This window comes from Amblyomma mixtum, chromosome 2 (assembly GCF_055824585.1).
Source record: "Amblyomma mixtum isolate Tamu chromosome 2, ASM5582458v1, whole genome shotgun sequence".
NCBI lineage: Eukaryota > Metazoa > Arthropoda > Arachnida > Ixodida > Ixodidae > Amblyomma > Amblyomma mixtum.
In genome coordinates this window covers 88,651,157-88,673,947 of record NC_143013.1, presented here as the reverse complement: position 1 = coordinate 88,673,947, position 22,791 = coordinate 88,651,157, and the positions used below count along the sequence as shown (strand labels likewise).

Here is a 22,791-nt window from a genome sequence, read left to right as displayed (position 1 = left end):
GCATTCTTCGGCGTACCTGGCAGCGTCGGACAGTGGCGTGGACTCGGAAATGTCGGGTCGGTAGCGAAGAAGAGTATCCATCGTGCAGGGGGGCTCGCGGCCGTACAGAAGAAGGGAGAGAATCCAGTGGTGGTTTGTGTCGCAGTGTTATATGCGTAGGTGACGAAGGGAAGAACTTGGTCCCAGTTGGAGTGGTTGGCGTCGACGTACATGGACAGCATGTCACTGAGGGTTCGGTTGAAACGCTCGGTCAGGCCGCTGGTCTGAGGGTGGTAAGACGAAGCGGTTCGATGGATAATGCGGCATTCCTTGAGGAGGGCCTCAAGAGCGTCAGACAGGAATACGCGTCCACGGTCGCTGAGCAGTTCTTGAGGAGCACCATGGCGAAGAATCAGGTTCTTTAGAAGAGAGGAAGCCACGTCGCGGGCGGAGGCAGATGGTAATGGAGACGTTTCAGCATAACGTGTGAGATGATCCACGGCCACGATAATCCAGCGGTGACCAGCGGGAGTGGGAGGGAGGGGGCCGTAGAGGTCTATGCCAACGCGGTCAAACGGGCGGGCAGGGCAGGGTAACGGCTGCAGTGGAGCAGGCGAGGTGTGAGGCGGACATTTACGCCGTTGACAGGATGGGCAAGATCGCACAAAGTGGCGAACAAAGCGGTACATGCCACGCCAGTAGAATCGAAGACGCAGACGCGTGTAGGTTTTCAACACGCCGCCGTGGGCACATTGTGGGTCCGCATGAAAAGCGGCGCAAATGTCGGTGCGTAGATGGCGGGGGATCACTAGGAGCCATTTGCGTCCGTCGAACACATTTGCGATGCCGAACTATCCTCGCCGAGAAGTCCACCTGGTCCCCCCTTTGTTTCCCCTGATCGCCAAATTTACACCACTCGCCGATCGCCTTCCCCTCGACGCCGTTCCCCTTCTCCGATGCTGCGACGTTCTAGCTCCGCACTTGAGGGAAACTAACAGCCGCAGTTCCGGGGGCAAGAACTGCGCTTGTTTCGAACTCCTCAAGTCCTCCGTGTCGTCCCGCTAATGTAATCGTAGTGTTCGTGGAAGGTGCCAAGGTTCTCGACCTCGCCGACACGGGCGCTGCAGTATCTGTCATAAGCGAAGCTCTCTGGCGCCGACTCCGCAAAGTGACTACCCAGCACCTCCACCAATTGTAGGGGTGCGTTTATTAGGCGTCCTCAAGAGACCGAACCGCTGTGCAGGGTCTGGCAGCGTAGACGGCCGTAGCCAGCACCAAGAGAGCGGGGCAACTTCGTCGTCGTCAGGCGCAGCGTAGTGTCGGCGCATAACTTCGTTGTCGTCAGGCGCAGCGCAGTGTCGGCGCATGGCGGTAGCGGAACCTGTCACAGTTGGCACACTACAATAGTATTAAGGAAAAAGGATCTCCGAATGCTATACATCTAGTAAACTTAGGTGCCAACAAGCCGGATAGGTAGGCAAGCAAACCATTCAAAGCCGTCTCTGTGAGACGCTGGGCCCCAGCACTCGCATATGCAACCTTAGACGCACGAGAGGGTATAAAGAATTCCTAGTACAGGAAACATCACGGAGAGCTTTGCAAAGAACGCTCAGATGTCCGAAGATATGGACTCATAGCGAATGAAGGCAGTTATGTCTGAAGTTTTTATCTGTGTACACAGTTGCTGGTATGGCGAATGAAGGCAGTCATACTTGAAGTTTTTAATTGTGTACACAGTTGCTGGTATTGTTTCATAGAGAAATTGTCCATTGGTGTTACCGTATAGTACACATTTAGTAAGACTCGCCCTTTGCTTGAACTGTTTCATCAAAGGCAAATTGCACTTGGTGGGCAACGCACTAAAAATGACGCCGCGGTGACAGCTCGCGAATACGAAACAAATGCCCGCCTAAGTGGTCGCTGCGCTCTCAACGACCACCGCCAGTTGGAAAAAAAGAAGAGGTCATTCTAGAGCAATTTTCTTCATTTTAAAACTGTCTTTATAGACATTTTGACGCTGCTTAAGGAAACAAAATTTTACATCATTACAAATGATCTTTTTAAGCGCAACGCTCTTTGCCTCCGCATGACCCCATCTTTTTGAATCTCCAATTACTGCCGTTCTCCGCAACCACAGGTTTCGAACGAGACTTATAAAAGACAAAATTTAAAGCGATTTCCATAAATGTCTAACTAAGTGACTACCTTGTTCACGTCATATTTCACTGTCGTATATGTTTCAATTCAAGACTCAAATGATGTCATTTGATTGCTCGTGCGAGCACTGGTACAGCCTTTCGTCCGCAACTGTTCAATGCTATAGTACGGTGCACGACCAGGCGACAAACCAAGCTGCAGAGAGTTGTTTGCCACTATTTTAATAATATAAGCCTGCCCACTTAAATAAGCATACATTTTGTCCTCTCTATCAGTCACTGTGACTAATAATAGCAGCCACGAGCGTGTACACTTCACGTATGAGTCTTTCGGGGCTCGATTCTCGAATGGGAGGGCGGGGTGACTGCGCGAAATTGAAGCGAATGTATTTATCTTTTATTCACTCTTGCTTCCTAGTTCAGTAGCTTGGCGCCAGTCATTTGGGCAAACTGCAAATAGTGCAAAATTGCAGGGCGACAGCGGGGGACCACTGATGTCGTCGTCGCACACTCCCGGCCGTGTGGTCCAGATGGGCATCGTGTCGACCGGCATCGGTTGCGGCCGCAAGGGCCACCCGGGCATCTACACCAGACTGACGTCATACCACGAGTTCGTGTACAACATCACACGGGAACCGTGGTGCACGGTCAAGTCTCGGCCATGACGAAAAGCGGGTGTACAGAAGGCCAAATACAACGAGTTCGCGCGGGGCTACTGCATAAAGTATCCTTGAGTGATCGGAACATGAAGTCCGATGTGGTCGATGAAAACAAGTTCCCCCCCCCCCCCCCCCCCCCCAGGCAGTCCCGACGACCGCTGTTTTCTGCGCCAAGTCGCTGGGCGAAGGAAGTAAAGCCGCATTTTGATTCCAGTGCTGTTTTGATGAGTACATGACCCATCTCCTATTAAGGCTGCATAGGGACGAGAAGCAACTGCATGAGCGTTTGTGTGCTCAAGATGATGCAGGTCGGGTAGCACTAGGCAATGGGCGTGACCCCACAAAGCCCTCAGAAAATATTTTCATTCAGTATTAGTCTTCTAACTCAGTTTTGCCACGACAGTTGCCTTCTCTGGCCAAATCTTTACTCAAACCATCAAAGAGGCCCAAAGACCTCTGTCAGTACTTGCGGTGACTGCCGCTGTCTGTGGCCGTTCTCCGAGCAGGGTATCCACTGTTCCTTCTCCATTCGGGGGACCGATACGTGAACGTTTTTGGGCTGTAGGCCAACTTGAGAAGGTATTCAACACATTGCATCTCTACACATCGTAGATCTTCCGAGGGGTTCCAGAAAGAAGCGCCAAAAATTAACTGAAAACTTGTACAGAGGCGCTTCGCCCCGTTTAACAGTAAATTTCATGACGCTATGATAAAGACTACTAGCTAAGCGCAAATTACACTGTAAATAAAATGAGAACGACTCCTTGCACTCCGCTGGCATGGGAAGCTTTGCGGACACTCGTTTGACCCTACAAGGCGATCGACACAGGCGCCAACTTAATTCTACTAGGTTGAGCGCCAGTTGGCGCGCGTGTCCTTTCGACGGCGAAGCTACCGTGCGTACGTACAGCTGTGTGTAAGCGGACGTTTAACTTTTTCTTTTCATAAAGGTCACGTCTCACTCTCTCTGCTAAAGTCCCAAGGGCTTGTCTGTCTTCTCAACTTAGCTAAGTTTGAAATTGCAGCAGTTGATGCTGTTCGAATGAGTTGTTCAAAAACAAGTTTAAGACAAGAGAAAACATTATAATACGAAGTGAACTCCTTGTTCATCATGTCTTATTCACCGCCATGTTCCGTCACTGCTTTCTTTTCTTCAACCCATTGCATGTACCTCACGCGTGCAAAATAAACCGCAATTGAGACCACCGGTTGTAACCCTCTATTTCGTGCTGAAATTTCATGCCAAGCTCAAGTCAAGGACGTTCATCGGGTTGCGCCTTGTCAAGCAGCTCCTGTACCCCCACGCGTCTACTGTATGATTCAAGAATACCAAAGCCATGGTGGCTGCTCAGCAGTGTAGCAGGGCTCGGGCTAGTGGTTACTGAGGAAGGGAAGCGATGCAGTAACTGTCTCACTTCTAGGTGGGCACTTCAAAAACGCCGTAAGAGAAGGGAGGGAAGTGGGATTGAAAGAAGAAGGGTATAAACGGGTGCCGTAGTGGAGGGCTCCGGGGTAATTTCGACCACCATTGCCCATTGCCTACTGCGATATTTTTCAGCCAGAAACCTGTTCAAGCTCATTTTTTTTCCTTTTCGTGCTACTACGCGGATGCCACAGAGACGCAGCTGGTCAGTACATGCTGCTTCTGCAATGGGCGGGCATGATGCAGCCGCGCGGTCCTGCCTGTATATAGCTACGGTAGGTACAGGCAGGCGGAACGTGTTTTGCCTAACGTGTAAAAGTTGCTCTGACATCAGCGCCACCGCATATTTGTGACGCCGCGGTGCGAAGTATGTGTGTGCATCTTTGAGAAGTGTGCAAAAGGGGTCGCGCAGAGTCGGGGAACTGAACCATGGGGCCAGCGGGTCACGCCTTTGTGCAGCAACGGGTAATCTACCCTCTGCGCCAACACTGTAGCATATCTCTTCAAACCGCAAAAGTAGTGCGTCAGTAGCAAGAGGTTTATTATTGAGTTTTGTTCTAGACGGACAATTTGTGACAACTGAATAATAGAGGTGTTTCAATACTGAGCTTGCGTAAACAATAAACCAAATGTCAAGCTTTGCTTCTTGTATGCATGAAAAAAGCGCAGTTTGTACCGACCAAAAACTAAGTCCGTTTCAAGAATGTGCTTTTTAATAGTGAACGAATGTGTGCAAAACTATGTTGGTCTAGTGTTTAGAGGAATCCCCCAAGGTGGAGTAATTGTCGTAATCATTGGACCAACACCTTTCCCACGTCGAGTTCTTGATCACTTCGCTTTCACTCTACCCAATGGTAAACACGATTGCCCAAGTGAAGCGGTGGTCGCGGGTTCGAGCCCCAGACCAGCACGATTTTTTCTGCATATGCGAAGTTTCTGTGGAAGCTGTATAGCTTTCCTTTGCATCCGTATGGCAGCGCTTGGGTGGGTGTTAATGAGCAGTCACTCCCTCATTGCACAAATCCACGCTAAGCATTTGCGGACATGCCAATAATCGATGCTAGCAGTTAGCCACTATCTGCCACTAGAAGCTGACTGACTGTTAGCATTCAAACTTCGCAAACTGCTAGCTATAATAGGGACATCACTTTTTCTTGCGAGGCGAAGCTTATGGTTGCGCAACTAGCAATAAGTGTGAAAGAGATATATGCAGAGCTCTTGCAGGAATACGGCTGCTTTGAAAAATGTTCTGAATTGGAGGCTACACACGCGGGGCACCGTCACATGTGTTAAAGCAGACGAGCCGATTACGAAGAGAGCTGGTAGGTTCAGTGACGCGCGATATGGCCTGCACCCCTTAGCGTGCCTGCCGCACTCCCTTCGATAGTGAACGTACAGGACCAGTCACATAGTCACATGCCATGTCGCGAATTCGATAGGCAACTTGCGCTGATGTTTGCCGTGTTGATCGCGTAACCCCCACCGTAGCCAGATGACCAAGCGTTTTTTCCGCGCACCCGTAGTATTGCAGAGACTCTAACCCGTAGTGAATTTCCACGCCACCTGCCTGCGGTTGTAGGCTCGAGCTTCCGCGCTCTGTCGAAGCCACGGACCCGCCGCGGTGGCTCAGTGGTAAGGCGCTCGTCTACCGAGCCGGAGTGCCCGGGTTCGAACCCGACCGCGGCGGCAGCGTTTCGATGGAGGCGAAACGCAAGAGGCCCGTGTGCTGTGCGAAGTCAGTGCGCGTTAAAGATCCCCAGGTGACCGAAATTATTCCGGAGACCTCCACTACGGCACCTCTTTCTCTCTCTCTTCTTTCACTCCTACCTTCCTCCCTTCCCTTACGGCGCGGTTCAGGTGTCCGCCGATATATGTGAGACAGATACTGCGTCATTTCCTTTCCTCAAAAACCAATTTATTTAAGCCACGGATGGCGTTCGTGACATAACTTCGGTTATGTCGAGATAACCTAGAAAAGGAAGCCTTTAGACACTCAGCGAAAAATTTACAGCGCCGCCCGAGAACTTCCAGTCGCCTGTACTTCAACGCCATTCACCAAGTAGTATCAATAACCCAGTCTATCGCTATTTACAGAAGCGGTGAGGTACCAAGCAGAAATTTAAGCAATGGGCAGGCTCCAAAACTATCCCTAGCCCAAACAGCCCACACAACTGTCATCATCATCACCAGCAGCACCATCAGACAACTACGGCCACTGTAAGTCCTCTCCCATATCTTTACGTTAAGTCCGTCCTGTGCCGGATGCGGCCATCTTATCCCCGCACACACAAGAAACCACACGCACACACGACATGCGATTTTATCAGCACGTGCTGTATTTGGCAATAAGGACACGCTTGTGCGGTACCTAACGGAAGGCTAATTCGCTTTTGCTTTGCCAAATGACTTCAAGGGTCGTCCTTATCGTTTTGGCAGAGCTCCTTGGAGTACTCTTCCACAGACACATCACAGATGTCTTGCAGCTGGTCCAGGCAGTGCTGAGGAACGTCGTCCACTACACGCTTTGACACCCAAAGCTGGCAATCTGCGCAAAGAAAAGGCAAACAAAAGAGTCTGTCAGTTTGCTATAGGATACCTTGCAGGCACTGTATATCATTACCAGGAATTCGGAACGTTGAAGTTGTTTATTTACATCCTAGATGTGGGTACGTCCGGGTAAAAAGTGATCGGAGATCACTTGAGGGACCCCCGGATGCCCCTTTACATGACATCGAGCAGGAAAGTGAGACAAAGTATATTGAAAATATCAAAACGATCGCCAAACACTTCACACACCACTTTTTACGCACATACAGTACATACACACAGAATATTTAGATATAAACTGAAGAAACTACAACCTAATAACGGTCCCTTTTATGTCAAAAAAACTTTAATTTCGCAGAAGTTTGGTTTTTGTAATATCAATATTAATAGACTGTACTTAGTTCAGTAAATAGAGCATGTTGAAATGCAGCATCTATTTTTCGTAGTGCTGCAAGAAAAAAACTATTTCTCCATTATTTCGGAGGATATATGTCAGGATAGTTCGTGTGAGAGAAGTTAAGTCTAGAAATTCTCGATTATCATAGGTCAGAGATTTTTTTTTTGTATCTGGCTGTTAAATAATATTCTTGCAAGCTATTAAGCGGTACAGTCTGGTACTGTGAAACTAGGTGATCGGTATAGGAGCATGGTAAGCAGCATGGTAATCGCCAAGCGCTTCTAGTGCCTTTTGCTGCCACCGCATAGAGGATTGCGCTGAACATTAATAACTAGCACTTGGACATCTATACATAACACATCTATGACGTAAGGAAGGAAATGACCAAGTGGCTTCAGAACAGAACATGATAGGCGGCTAGGCTTAGCTGCACTGGCAGGGTGCTCTCCCGAATTCCTGGTAATGAGTACATGGTATGCAGTTGTATATGGTGTATGCCGGTACTCAATTGCCGCGCATGACCACTGGCTTCGAGATTATATTGCGTTAGCTTAACTACAGATAATGCCGTAGCGAAGGGTAGCAGGGCAGACACACTGTACTGGAACAGCGCGGAAAGCCAGCAGCAGGAAGAGGAACGTAGACACTAACCGGATGACATCTTGCGGAAAATTTTGTTTCTGTTGTATTGACTGCGCGCTCAAGCTCCTCTTGCTGTTAAGCTGCACGAAACGCCCCAGTTCTGGGCGTCGCTCCCGTCTAATTTGGTCACGGATCAAGTAACAATGCGTTTAACGATGATCGCAAAAAAATAGTTTCATGAAATCTCCTGCGATTACGGCTCCCTGCTTCTATGGGGGCCGCATGTTTTCGCGACTTCATCGCTGGTTATTACACGGACAGATGAATGGATGCTCAGACCGTCCGGCCCTTTGAAAGAAGGGAGCGGCAGGCATCTATACGTTCAAATCCCGCTGCGTCACCTGTAGCGGCCGTGGGGCATGAACAGTACCATCTGAAGTTACGCAAAGCGCTAGGTCGTTTCTGTTGGTCCAGGCGCTCAGCGCAGTTTGAAAATGGTTTCGACTGTAGACGGCAATAAGTCAGATTTACAGCGGCTGGCAAATATTGCTCCTTTATGCAAATACTAAGCGTTTAGTGTAAAAATAAGAAGCCTTGTCTGCGTTTCATTTTCGCAGATGTGTAGCCACACCGACAGAAAGGGTGGTGATAACACAAATACTGTATCTCAACAATTTCTTCTTTTCCGTGTTAGTATCTCGCGCCGCAGAGACCGCATTGAATTACAGGGCATGTTACCGGATCAGTTCGTGAGCCCGCACTGCTTTTATGCTCCTTTCTGCACGCAACCGCTAATAGATGAGAAGCAGTCCCGTCTTACTCTGTCCATCGTAGGGAATGTCCACGATGACGCAGTCCTTGTAGTCCGTGTAGATGAAGTGAGCCACCCACTTCTGCCCGGGTTCTGCGAGGCAGACGTGAAATTACCCGTCAAATGAAAGAGAACATGGCGGAATTCGTTTTGATACTTCTCTCGGGGAATCATCCTTGTTTCAGGGTTACCAGACCACTGCACTAGTCTCGCATGACTTTGGGAAGAGACCAAACACAATTTTCTGGCCTCGACATTTGCAGCTACGAGAGCATTACTACTAAGAGATAAAAAAGGGCATCTTCTAAAGTTGCCTTTAAGAAAATATGGCAGACTGGCAAACCTGAAAGTAGCATAAATCGAGCGACTTTTAAAAACAGAGAGGCTGAAGGCCGTATGCAAGCACCTTGTCAGTGAAAAAAAAAAAAAAAGCCTAATTGCGAAGGAGTGGGTAAATCAGCAAGCAATGCTAATAGCTTATTTCATGCCGGCTTTTATTCCGCAAGCAGCTTTCGAGGACGCCACTCGGCTGTTGGCCCTAGCGAACATGGCGTGAAGCTCGAGCGTTGTTTTCAATGGGGCAGCTTCATTTTTCGTGAAGAAAAAAGTCAGGGTAAAAACATAAATTTGATGCGAGTATATAAATAAAGTATGTATGCACAGCTACCATAGTCCTTCATAAGCGCGCGGACAAATGCTCGTCTCTTTCACTCCCCTGCTTCCTAGCGTTGCCATTCACTTTGAAGCAGTCTAGCAACTTTGGTTCACCCATTGCGTCGTCTGCTTTTTTGGTCCGCCGTATCCGCCAGACAGCATCGGACTGGAGACCAGTTTGTAGTCGAGTGTGAACACGTGTTGTGCGGGCAGCGGAGGGCCGACGGTCCGTAGTTTGAATCACCCTTAAATGTGCACTGAAAATGATTCTGAACTCGTATTTTTACCGCTGGAACTCTATCTACACGTTCCGGGCGTTCTTAGAAGCTTCGAATTTGACCTGTGCAGCCAATTTCCCTAATTTAAATTCAATTAAACGTCCCGGCTCCCTTCTTTCTTTTTTGCATTCCCCGCAGACGGTGGGAGGAGTCGACCAACCTTTCAACCAGTCCCGTGGCGGCTTGCGGCTCTGCCATCGGCGGAGTGATACGTAGTGATCGGCGAAAGCAAAGAGTCCACGCGTATTTTTATTTCCGTGGGCTTAATTCGCGCCTATGTAGTCTCTGCTCTGACTAGATCTATTTATTCACGGAAGCCTAAAAAACATAATAAAAGCGAAAGCACAGCCGCCACGCCACTGCCTGGAAGGCACTCCATGCGTTGATCGCCTCCTCCCAACGTCTGCGGGGAATTTAAAAAAAAAGGGCGGGAGACGGACGTCAATCCGATTTAAATTAGGGAAATCGGCCGCACAGGACAATAATTCGAAGTTTCTAAGAATTCTCAGAATATGTAGATCTAGTTCCCGCGGCAAAAAGACGAGTTCAGATTCTTCTTCAGTGCACCTTCAAAGAACCCTAGGGGGCCGAAATTATCCGAAGCCCTCCAGTCCAGAATATCTCAGGTTTGGGACGTTAAACCCCATAAAATCAGAACCCCAAAACACAAACTGCGCCAGCAGACGGGACAGGGAAGAGAAGCGCAGGGGGTGAAGGCAGTCTGTCAGATGGTGTCTAATGTTAAAAGGAAAAAAAAAACAGAGAAACAGCTGTCATCCTGTTAATAACAGCACGTACCTGCACTTTAACTGAACGCAGCAAAAAAGCGCCACCAAAACCACCAGGCCCAAAAGAGAAATTCTAAATCTTAATCCTGAAAGTCACGCTAGCGCACGCGTTATGAGCGTATTTCTGTAGCCGCCAGGGTTCAAAAACTGATAGCGCTACCATCTTTTTCGCGCCTACCATACTGACCTAAAAAATTTTTCACCCCCGATTTTTTTCGTTAGACTTAAATACGACGTAGGTGCGCTAGAAGGATATGTATGGACCCTTCGCATTAGTTATTTAGGACAGTTTTAGAGACAGTGTAAGTGCCAGCTGGCTCGTCAGGATTTCTGCCTTTCCACTTGGTCGCAGCTGGTGCGCACCGGTTTGGTCCTTTACGCTTCCCTCTCTTGAATTTGCCACCCGTCACCCTTTCTGTCTTCCTCTCCCACTTGCAGTTCCCTCGTCTCTGAGAGTGGAGAGGGGGATTTCCCTTTCTCCAGCAGATCACCTGCCAACCGGAGCAGGTGGCAGTTGGAGGCTTCATCTGCAGACAGGACGGCTTTTTCCCTAGCGAGGAATGTAGTGCTGACGCACTGAAACTGGTGCTAATCCCTAATTTCGGCAGCGTGTAAAGGTAGATGCGCCCCTCTACCTTCATCGACGTGGCATGCTGACGTAGACGATTACTGCGACGGCCGACTCGTTTCGCACGCATCCCCTTCTTCCGCACCAAAGCAGCATTTTGTACACCGCATTCGCCGATGAGGCTACGAAAGGAAATCTAGATAGCATGTTTGCTTGAATATTGCATCTCCATGCAGAACTATCTGGAAGTCAATCACCGAGCTTTCTCTACGCCGTGGGCGTAATGTGGCAGATTATTAGTAGTATTATTAGTGCCAGTGGGCGGGGTAGGGTGTGTGAGTGAGACAGGAAGAGGGTAGAGTAGGTCCGGGGCCAAACACGAGTTCAGGACATCCTTGTCGAAATCAAGAAGAAGACATGGGCTTGGGCAGGGCACGCAATGCAAAGGCACGATAACCGGCGGTCCTTAATGGTCACAGACTGGATTCCAAGTCTAGGGAAGCGTAGCAGGGGGCGGCAGAAAGTTAGGTGGGCGGTAGAGACTAAAAAGTTAGCGAGGATACGGTGGCCGCCGCTGGCAAAGGACCCGGTTGATTGGAGAGATATAGGGGAGGCCATGTTACCACCGGCCGACCTCTCCACCTTTCCCTCATTAAAATTCCTTTCTCTCTATAGGGGAGGCCTCTGTTCTGCAGTGGGCGTAGACAGGCTGTTGATGATGATGAATCACGTACATTTTCACACACATAGTCCAGCGGGATCGACGCCTTCGTGTAGATGGGCACAGAGTGAGTACAGGGGATAGTTTGCAGTCACCACTACGCCAGCAGATTGGGGCATAACCGGGCCCTCCTTAACAGCAAAATATCTACTTACTGTCACTCTGAGTGAAGACGACCCTGTCTGGTGAATCGCCTGCTGACAAATTCAATTCCACATTCTTTCTGAAATTGCAAACACAAAAAGAAAATGCATTTGGAAAGCTGTGGTGAGCAAGACAGCGCTTGTTGCTGTTCGAAAGACAAAGCGCATACCTCTGGGTTCCGCCGTGACCCTTGAACATCCAAACGTATGTGGCTGTTTTAGCGTCCATGTCCAAGGCAGTTCGCTTGTTGGTCAGACATTGGAATTCGGGGTCGTCACCCGAAGAGTACACCAGCACGACGTAGGGAAAAGCGGCGAACAGCTGTAATTGGTAAAAAAAATTAAAGTGCTGAAACAAAGCAAGCTCCTTCGCACCTGCCTTTGCACATTTAAAAAAATAGGTCAATTTCATAATATTAGAAGAATTTAGAACGTTACGAAGACGCGAGAGCACTGTTGCCCGGGAGTTTTTAGAAGCATATCATATAAGAAACTAAAGGAACCTATGCATTAACGCCACATTTTGATTGCTGCGCCATAAATAATTTAAACTGTTTAAGAAGGTGCTTTAGTCAGCCAGCTCCACGACTTAACACTTGCATGCTGTTTTATCTCCTTCGTTTTAAGCGTGTACTTCTGCCCTTAATATGTTTGTTACTCTGTCCGGCCGTATTACAGAACTAATCGGTTGTAAGTATACTCAAACACACTTGACTAGAGCGTGGAATAACCAAAAAAGCTTTAGTGAGGTCTACCGAGCCGGATTTCCCGTGTTCGAATCCGACCGCGGCGGCCGCGTTTCGATGGAGGCGGATCGCAAGAGGCGCCCGTGTGCTGTGCGATGTCAGTGCACGTTAAAGAACCCCAGGTGGTCGAAATTATACCGGAGACCTCCACTGCGGCTCCTCTTTCTTCTTTCGCTCCTACCTTCCTCCCTTTCCTTACGGCGCGGTTCAGGTGCCCATTGAGATATATGAGACAGATACTGCGCCGTTCACTTTCTTCAAAAAAAAAAAAACAATTTACCAATTTTATTTACGGAAGCACTCATACGCTCAACAACGCCGACCAAGAATCTTCTTCCGTTGCCGTAGCCTAGCAACCCGAGCTTACCCAAGTTTCTCGCTGAGCTCGGGCAGTAACTCGGCTAAGTTCGTACTAGCGTCGCGCCAACTGCGTGATAGGTTGCTCGTGAGGAGCAAAATTAGTCGCGCAATCTCTACCGGTAGCCGTGATAGAAACCTGCCAGTGCAGTGGCGTATCGCTTAACCGCTGCGCCACTGCGCTCAGTGGTATGAGGACTCGCCGTCATCAATGATTGTTAAGTACAGAATTACCAGTTCTGTAGCTATGGCCATTAACCCACTTAAGGTATCGCGTCATACCCGTAAGGTGAAGCTTAAACGTCCCCTCCAAATGAAGATTGAACACCTGCTTTCATAAGTCTACTCAGTTTAACTACGTTAAATCACTAGCAAGTGAAGGTGCAAAACACACAGCGTGAAGGATTTCTACTGAAGTCCACAAAGCACCAAAAAGTTGCTTCAGTTGCATGCCGAACATAGTCTAATTTAGATAGTTTGGTTTGGTTTATTGGGGTTTAACGTCCCAAAGCGACTCAGGCTATGAGAGACGCCGTAGTGAAAGGCTCCGGAAATTTCGACCACCTGGGGTTCTTTAACGTGCACTGACATCGCACGGCACACGGAACTCTAGAATTTCGCCTCCATTGCAATTCGACCGCCGCGCCCGGGCTCAAACCTGCGTCTTTCAGGCCAGCAGCCGATTGCCGTAACAAATGAGCCACCACGGCGGCTCCTATAGAACACTATGTAGTTGTGTAGACTTTAGGAATGTAGTCCGGATTATCACACGCGTGTTTGGACGCTTGCTCTCATCAATTTTCTGGCCGATGCAGGATTTATTCGTGTTATAGTAGCGAATTGCGGCGTTTAAGATGCCTTTAAATGCCTTGCATTAGGAAGACGCGAAGTGCTAGCAGCTGCTAAGCCTTCGTGGCAATAAAGCTCCATTAATACAGGACCACGCTATAACAAAGATCAGAATAAGCATGCTCTGTCATGACCCTCTGCGGTAACTAAGTGGCTATGGTGCCCGGCTGCTAATCCTAAGGACGCGGGCTCGAATCCCGTCTCTGACTGCTAGACTTCGATAGAGCCGGAAAAGGGAATTATAAAAACTCCCGGGTGCAGCGCGATGTCAGTGTGCTTTAAAGAACCCAAAGTGGACGATGTTACTCCACAGTCCTGCACTGTGGCGTGTCTCAGCCCACGTGTAGGTTCTTCAAGTTACCATAAAACACTACGCCGCGAAATGCGAACCTATAAAAGAAAATATTCTCAGCTTACCTCGAAAGTGTCCGTGATATTGCGTTGGAGCCTGTGCGGCGCTTTTCCCCAGGTAGGGGCAACTAATAGGGCAGCTTGAGCTACAGCAAGAGCGAGTGCTAGCCTGGTTAGTCCCATAGTCTCGCCTGATTGCAACTAGGCACTCATTGAGTAGGGAAGCTGCCGCCTGAGAGACCCGCTTTATACTTGCTAGGCAGGGCACACTAAGCCGGTTGATGAGGTGAGCGATTTCAGTCTGAGAAAAAAAAAGGGACGGCAGCGTGCTTTCAATTTGGTGCTGTTTTTTTTTGCGATTTTAATACCCACCAATTTCTAGCAGAGACCTACGATGATGGTATCTCGGAAAGTAAAAGAAAGCAAAAGCAGGCAGCACTCAGACGTGGTCAAAAATTGTTGGACATGAAATTATTTTCCTCTTATTTCCGGTCTGCCGTCTACGTTGGCAGCTATTTAATTAAAGAACACAGCGCCGACGTAATAAGGTTTTACACATTAGCAATAAGTGATGGTTCTAACATGTCAAAGGCGAAAAAACGGCTATGACGTGTCACTTAGTGCAGGGTCTCTGATCAGCGTCGACCGTGTTAGCCTCAATTAGCTGCATAGAAGACCGTGTACACGAGCACTTTTCTTTTTGCCTGCCGTCAACAATATATATCGTTGGCATGACTCACTGCAAATTGTAGTGGCACTGCTGGGAAAGGAGATTGCTTTACTGCGCAGTTTTTTTTTTCATAAATGGGAGATCGTCCCATTACAAGAATTCCCGGCATGACACGAGTGCGAAATGTACTTTACTTTTAATAGCCTGGTCGCATGCCAGACCATGTAGAACATGACGGACTTGGAATGTAGGAGCACAAATGCTTGAGTTCATCCGAGAGAGAGGCCCTTCTCAGTTATACTGCATTCAATAAAGGAGACAACCAACTCCAGTTAATCATACTTCAGGTCAAATCAAAACAGGGAGAGACGAACTCAGACCTGACCTGCAACGCGCAGAAACGACAACCGATGGCCAGCTGTGGCAACAGAACGGCTTTCGGAAAGTGCAGCTCGGGGCGGCAGAGAGTGACGATGACGTTCGACTTTTGTAGTGCATGGGCTTATAAATAAGGTCGAAGGGCGGCCCACACCGGGTTGAAAAAGTTCTGCTCACGTTGTTTTATTTCGGTTTATTTATTTAGAAAAACCCTCAGGCACGAAGGATAAAACAGAGAAGCGAGGTTTACATAAAAAAAACTATGCACGGAGACGTTCAGTGATGCGGAGTGATAGCAGTAGCAGTTAGACAATCAAAATGGCACCGGTTTGGTTGCCTACTGAACAAAATAAGTGAACTCTTGTGATGGTTGCAGCCCAAGCAGGAAAGATGCTCCAGTCGCACGAAGTAGAGTCGGGGACAGAAGTATCTGTACTACGTGATCCTTAAACGAAGCCGATAGCTATATTTTGGCCCCCGGATAGAGACCCCACTTGTGGAGGTGAAAGAACAAGATTTTAACTGTCCTCTCCACAAGTGCGGTCTCCAGGCAGTGGCTGATAATAAAAATATCGGCTTCGTTTCCGGATCAAGCAGTCTAGAGACTTCTGTCCCCGAGTGAACATAGAGACACAAAAAATTGAAATACGAGTGTATTTCAACAAGGCAAGGAAGCTTACCATGCGTTATTGTATCGATATGAAACGCAAGTGGATGCGAAATGAAACTCGTGGCTGTTATGGGATGGTGGAACATTTTGAGAAAAGAGGCAAAGTCGGGAAATTTTTCACTGTGTGCTTAAGTTCCGGATGTTAATTTCTGTTTTTATAGATCTGAGACTAGCGTCGCATTGATAGTTAAAAAGAACAAAACGTACTGCACTGTTCCGAACTTCTTATAGTAGGTGAATTACTGACACGCGGCAGATGGCAGCCGCGTATTCGAGCTTTGGCAGTGCTAATGTCCTGTAGAGAATTAGTTTTGGCGATGACGGAAAGCGAGAGAAACTACGTTTCACACCGCTTCACATTTCATTAGCGCCATTATTACTGTGATAATTCAGCATATTCATTGCAAGATTGTTATTGACATGAACTCCCAAATTTAAGATGACACTGTCTTTAGTGGAAAGATTAATTTCAATGAAGGCGCCTTACTTGCAGAACATGATATACGGATCGCTTTGCATTTTCTAAAATTAAGTTCCATTAGACAGTTATCACACCAATAAACAATACTGTTCAAGTCTTGTCCAAGCACTCAAAGTCGCTATCACTGTTAATTTCACGAAACACTACACCATCCACAGAAAAAAGGTGAATAGACGAATAAACATATTTAAGTTAGGGAATAACGACGGAACACCGCATGGTACAACTTTAAAATACAAGGTGCATCCATTAGCTACGACGGATCATTGCGATTAGTACCACTTTAAGCAGGTTACTATCGGGGTTCAGGTGGCGCAGTTTCTATAACTCTAGCTTTTTGCACACTTTGTCAATTGCTTTTGAGAAATCATGAAAGATGCAATCAGCTTGTGACCGTGCGTCGAGTATTGTATGCATGTGCTGTGTGAGTGAAAACAATCGCCTTGTTCACGCCTCCTGTGAACGTATGCGTTCTGTGAACAAAAGTTCTTGTGTGGAAGGGTTCTGCTAATGAAAGGTAAAAGCCGGGAGTATAGCATCCGTTTTAGAACCAATGATGGCGATTCGTGCAAGGTTCGGTGGATGCGAAGAAAGGACTTGCTGATTTGAGGTCTATGAAATGGTAGACCGGTGCATAAGATATAAAATGTGTTTAGGTTCCGACAAACAAAAGCAATAACGATGAGGCGCTTGGCACAATGGATAAAAGAAGTAATATTTATTCATCCTCTCAAGCACTGATCCCGAGGCTCAGTCGCGGACGGGAAAGGGCCCCTGGTAAAAAAACCGCCTAAGATAAAATGTTCGTCTCCATTGCCTCATATAGTTCCTCGGGAACCAAGCAGGTGCCTTTTTCCCCCAGCATAGTCTTGCGGCGCTTTGGTTTGTCCTATGCTTTGACCGCCCAATGTTACTGCCTTCAATCCGTCTGGCTTTTTTCTGTTGCATACTTTTCTGGTTTTATATAGTTTGTACAGCTTCACTGTATGCCCCATTGTTGTTGCCAGTAATCAATGAGTGTGTTTCTAATGTGCAACTCACGACTCTGGCACGGCACCTGTTGAATGTCAATGGCGCTCCTGGACGCAGCTAAAGCAGCCAGCCATCAGTTCGTTATTTCCAAATAAGTGCCGACGTCCAAGAACCCAGGATATGCAATTTTGATATTTCATGCGCGGGCGGATGTGAAACGTTAAATATACTGTCCATGACTAGGAGTTTTCATATTTTTTAGTTTATCGAGCGGCACCTGCGATTAAACAATTTGTAGGTGACAGTATTTACGTACATTGAGTATTTGCGTATATTCATAATATATTTTATTACCAAGAGGACACGATCATTTGAGTAGTGCAAATGCTTGTTGGTACCTATTGTTCTTGTCAGTAGACAGTCTCTGATGCGATAAAAACAGAATTACTTCAGTTCTGTGTTGTGTTGGGTTTAGTACCGCATAAGTATAAGGTATCATAAGCCAAGCTCAAGGTGTACAAGAATACTGCAGAATTTTTTTCAACACGAGGGAAACAACGCTGGTGTAGCGGGCCTATAAAGCTAGTTCGTACAACCTGGCGATGAAAAAGGAAAGGTGGAAGAAGAGAGAACGGGATGCCGTAGTGGAGGGCTCGAGAATAAAAATCCGCTGTGGCTTAGCTTGGTTAAGCCCGGTAATTGCGAAAGCAATATCCGTACCTACGCCATGGTTCAGCTGGTAGTGTAGCTGGTGGTGGTGCTCGTGGTTAAACTTCTGGTGATGCATCGATTATACAATCCAATCCAATGCAATCCAATCCAATGCAATTCAATCCAATACAATACACTACAATCTAATGTAACCTAATCCAATCCAATCTAGTCTAATACTTAAGAAAAACCAGCCAAAAAGACAGGGACAAAAGAGAGACGAGGCACACACAACGACTGGACTATCAACTGTGCTTTATTGAAAAAACAGCCAGTCTCCAAGAAAACCCAACAGAGCATGCGCAACTCAACGGCACCGCAAAACCAGCCCAAAAAATCAAGAAACGCGATCTCCTAAGATAGTCAAACTGCGGTGTCAACGGGACAAGTAACCTAATTCTTTCTGCATCAACGTGATAGAAGCCGTGCTAACACAGTTATCTCCATGATTGCTAATGTGAAATGCTTCGAGGATTTCCCGCTCAACCTTATCCTTGCCTCTACCGAGAAAGGTAACATTGGAAAACAACGGGTAGCACCCGCAATCGCGGCAATGGCGAGGCAAGTTTGCTCCGTCAGCCGGAGTCAGAGAGTTATGGTGCTCTCGTAGCCTTTCATTTATACACCGGCCAGTTTGACCGATGTAAACTTTTTCGCATGTCAGCGGTATCTTATAAACCACCCGTGTCGCACAAGGAACATAGCAGTTTTGATGCCGCGTCGAACAAACAGGTGGTCTAGTTCTGCCACGCGCGACACGTGAACAAAGGCTTGAAAGTTTGCAAGGAGCAGAAAAGACAACATTGACACCTTGTCTTGCAGCAACTTTTTTGATATTGTGGGAAGCCCCATGCACATAAGGCATCACCTCAAATTTTCTTCTTTCAGCCCTAGTAGGGTCAGCCACCTTTTCGTCACGGCTCTTAATTCTTTGCAGCAACGACTCTGCCACAGCATTCAAAAGCGGTTTTGGGAAACCGGCCTCTTGCAAACGCTTAACCTGGTTGTCGAAACTTGACTTCATGCTATGGTGGCAACTCTTCTGCAGAGCATTGCGAAAACAGCTCATGGCAATCCCCCTCTTGACGACTTTTGAGTGTGCAGACGAGTACGGTAATAAAGCCTTCAAAACTGAAGACCACAGCCGTGAGACTCCTAGAAGCCAACAACTTGGATAATCTGGCTCAGAAGGTGAAGAATTGCAAAGGTAATCGCCTCCAAATCTTTTTCTCCGCAAAAACGCACAAGACGGACTGCCCTTTGAGGGCCATTGTGACCGAGGCTGACACCTGGCAAAAGTTAGTGGGCCAGTATTTGCAGCGACACCTGCAGTCCCTTGATGTGCAGGACCCCTGCTACGTTGCAAGCGCAGCTGCTGTGGTTGAAGTTCTCAGCGACGGCATTCCCGGAGCCAACGCTGGGTTTTCTATTGACATCGAAGACTTGTTTTACAGCATCCCTCATGACGAACTTTTTGTTGCAGTGCGTGAAGTGATTGAACAGAACGGCCTAGTTGCCTTCCAAAATGCTTGTGGCATCTCCGTCGATGCGTTCTTAGAACTGTTAACTACTTATCTTTCATCTACCCTTGTAGACAGAGCATGCGCCTTGCTCCTTTTGAAGGAGCAAGGCGCATGCTCTGTTGGGTTTTCTTGGAGACTGGCTGTTTTTTCAATAAAGCACAGTTGATAGTCCAGTCGTTGTGTGTGCCTCGTCTCTCTTTTGTCCCTGTCTTTTTGGCTGGTTTTTCTTAAGTATAATGTACCAACTAACCCAGATTTCAACTCTTCTAGTCTAATACAATCCACTCTAATGCACTCTAATCCAATCCAATCCAATCCAATCTTCATGTGCGCCGCCATCGCACACGGACGGCACGAGATGGTCGCCCAGCTCTTCGGCGTGACGTCACACAGCGGTCATGCGAGAGGTCAATGGTGGCACCGCCGCGTCACGGCAAAGTCTTGAAAGTGCAAGTAGTATTGATTTCGCAATAATATTGTTACGTAGTGGTGACCGCAGTCCGGAGAGTAGAAAGACAGCGAAAATGGCTTCGGAACAAAACTTTATTTGGACTTGATTGAGCCCGCAAAGAACTAAATGCGTCGGCGGCGGCGTAGCAACAGGCGTGCTCGGCGGCCGTCGAGCAGAATGCCCGAAGCTCTCGGCCGTGCTCTTTTTAAACCTCATAGCGAACTTTCGAGATAAATCATGGAAAGTTATTAGAACATTCAGGAACAAATAGAATGACCTCCGCCTGGATGCGATGAATCGAGATAAATCTGGGCGCGTCTTGCATCACACACACACAAAAATAAACGATAAAGCTGCGTGCCGGCAGTTATGTAGTATGAACAAACACTACAAACATTCGCGGCAACATCGACCACCTGGGGATCTTTAGCGTGCACTGACATCTCACATCACAAGGGCGCCTTTGCTTTTCGCCTTTACTGAAACGCTGCCGGGTTCGAACCCGGGATCTCCGGGAACCACTGAACCACCGCGGTTGGGCTGCATTTAGGGAATTTATTGCTGCAATTACGCTGAGGGAGTCAGCGTAAATAACACTGTTTTCAATGTTTTTGTTCATTATTTTTTTCTACAGCACAGCAACGGCGTAACATTCTGTCGAGAAAACAAGCTCACAGAGGCAGCCTGACTACTTTCTCCCAATTCCCTTGCACTGCCTCCACTCCCAACGTAGAGTGCTTTTTTAGAAACGTCTGTGTAAAAAATTGTGTCATCTCGGATTTTTCATTTACTGAAAAAAATTTTGGTGTATATATTCCTGCGGGGTTCGTTTTTTATGAATGTGTGCCAGTGTAAAATCGCATACCGCAGGAAACGTGCACCAAGGTGGCAGTGGTTCGCGTCTCTCGGCAATATCGGGAAATGCACCATGTAATTATTTTTCTTGGTATTTCGAAAGCGGAGAAGGACAGGTATGACTACTTGAGGTTTGTTGGCAGTGTTCTGGACGTGCATTTAGTTACTGTACGGGGTAACAAAGGTGTTTTTGCATTGACTTTATTTTGAGCACCTATGCACTAGGAAGCATGGCTCATGTTTCTATGTGGTGGTTCATCTGTTTCTACATAAAGACCACACGGGCGATGTTCTGTATGTGCCAGTTGAGAGACGCAGACTTGGGTTTTGTACAGCACCCAATCGTTTAAGGTAGGATGCTCTTGCAGGCCCATAGACAACACATCCATAATGTATGGTAGAGCGTACTACAGAGCGGTATTTTCAAAGGACATGTTCTATCGGATCCCCAGCGTTTTCGTGAGAGTACTTTCTGTATATTTAAGGATCGGGAAGATTTATTTTTGAATGTGTTTGTGTGTGGCATGAATGTGAGATTTTTGTCGAATGTTATGCCTAAAAAATTATGTTCTTGTTTTACTGGAAGTATACTTTCATTGAAGTGCTGGGTGGAATCATTCTGCACGCCTGTTTAGAGCAAGAAAACCTTTTTTTAGTGAGGAAAACTTAAATTCATTTTGGTCTACCCAAATTACTAGCTTGTTAAATTTGTATCTGCCTCTCACATGTTGTTAAGCCGGAAGATTTGCATGCAGTTTGAAGATCACCAACATACCTATAGAGAATACATGATGGACTATAATTATTTCATATGCGGAATTCAATTTTACAATAAAAAGCATGGTACTTAAGATATACGCCTGCAGTACCCCATTGGCCTGAATGAATATGCTCGAAAGGGTGGAACCTAGGCGCTAGCTTCCAACACCGTGGTTTTCTCCGGATGACTGCTGGCGAGGATGACAGGCTTATTATGAGAGGGAGATGATCGATTCCTTATGGACAGTCTAAACCAACACATTTAAAATCTCCAAAAACTGATAGTTAACTAAAATACAAATGTAAACGGCTCAATTTCCCCAAGGTAGAACTGTGTGGGTTTACCAGAGTTAAACAAACATCACTGCATAGAATAATATCCTCTTAATCTTATCTCTCGTATGTCTGTTCTCGCTTCCCCAAAAAGAAGAATGTTCATTGAAGGCTTCAGTTACCAGATAAGGCTCTGGCAGTTGCTGTAAAAGGTTCTCTGACTGACTGCGAGTTACCTTCACGTGTGGCTGGAGGTATACGTAGCACACTGTAACAGTTTTATATGCAAGCAGCGTGGCTCATACGGCCTCTAATCTAGTTTTAATCCCAACTTTAAGCCTCTAATCTAGTTTAATCTAGTTTTTCATGAGCTGCGAGTCCACTTTGTGCTATAATGGCGACTCTGCCGGAAGCCTGCTAGCATGCTCGCTGTCGCAGAGGAGAATGTTATATTTCTTAGGTAAATTTGTAAGCTGGAGACCTATGTTTGTTTTTTGCGTGCAAATGGCGACAGGAGACAGTGAAGCAAAGATTTATTTTATGTCGCTTAACGTAGCTAAAAGTACCCTGCAATATCAATGTGCTATGTAAAGAGCCATCGGTTTCTGGGAGTAATCATCGACCGAAACCTATCATGGACCCCCCAATTTCATACATGCAAAAGAGACTGACAGCGGTTTCTCACGTCCTCGCCTTTCTTGGGGAAAGTCGTGGGGAGCGTCAGTGCAGTCGATGATGCAGCTCTACAACGCCTTACTCGTGGGATTTCTTCGCTACAGCCGCATTGCACTAGGAAACATTTGTAAACAAACATACGAAATCTGCAAAGCGTCCAAGCTCGAGCTCTCCGGACTTGCCTAGGACTGCCGAAATGTGCCTCTACGGCCGCATCTGTACTCATCACCCAGGAGCATCCAATACCTACCTACCTAACAATTGACGCACTAAGGGCACATTTCCGACACTTATCCCGGGTTCCCTCTCGTCACCTTGCCAGTATTACTCCTACCAGGCCGCGCACATTATTTGCAGACACCAG

The 22,791-nt window shown here is 47.3% G+C and overlaps 2 protein-coding genes across 3 annotated transcripts in view; one reads left to right on the top strand and one right to left on the bottom strand.

Annotated features, from left to right (window-relative positions):
- The window catches only part of LOC149360070 (clotting factor G beta subunit-like), a 52,596-nt gene extending 49,717 nt beyond the window's left edge, over positions 1-2,879 (top strand). For both annotated transcript variants that reach the window (XM_089572160.1, XM_089572161.1), the window contains exon 13: positions 2,609-2,879. In XM_089572160.1, the coding sequence (XP_089428286.1) occupies positions 2,609-2,800 (192 nt within the window). In that variant the 3' untranslated portion in view covers positions 2,801-2,879. The remainder of the gene's footprint in view (positions 1-2,608) is intronic.
- Positions 2,880-6,530: 3,651 nt separating this feature from the next.
- Positions 6,531-22,791, bottom strand: part of LOC149360058 (uncharacterized) — a 181,448-nt gene continuing 165,187 nt past the window's right edge. The window contains exons 3-6 of the mRNA XM_089572158.1: positions 11,877-12,028; positions 11,719-11,786; positions 8,564-8,647; positions 6,531-6,762 (exon numbers count right to left, since the gene is read on the bottom strand). Of these exons, the coding sequence (XP_089428284.1) occupies positions 6,626-6,762; positions 8,564-8,647; positions 11,719-11,786; positions 11,877-12,028 (441 nt within the window). The 3' untranslated portion in view covers positions 6,531-6,625. The remainder of the gene's footprint in view (positions 6,763-8,563; positions 8,648-11,718; positions 11,787-11,876; positions 12,029-22,791) is intronic.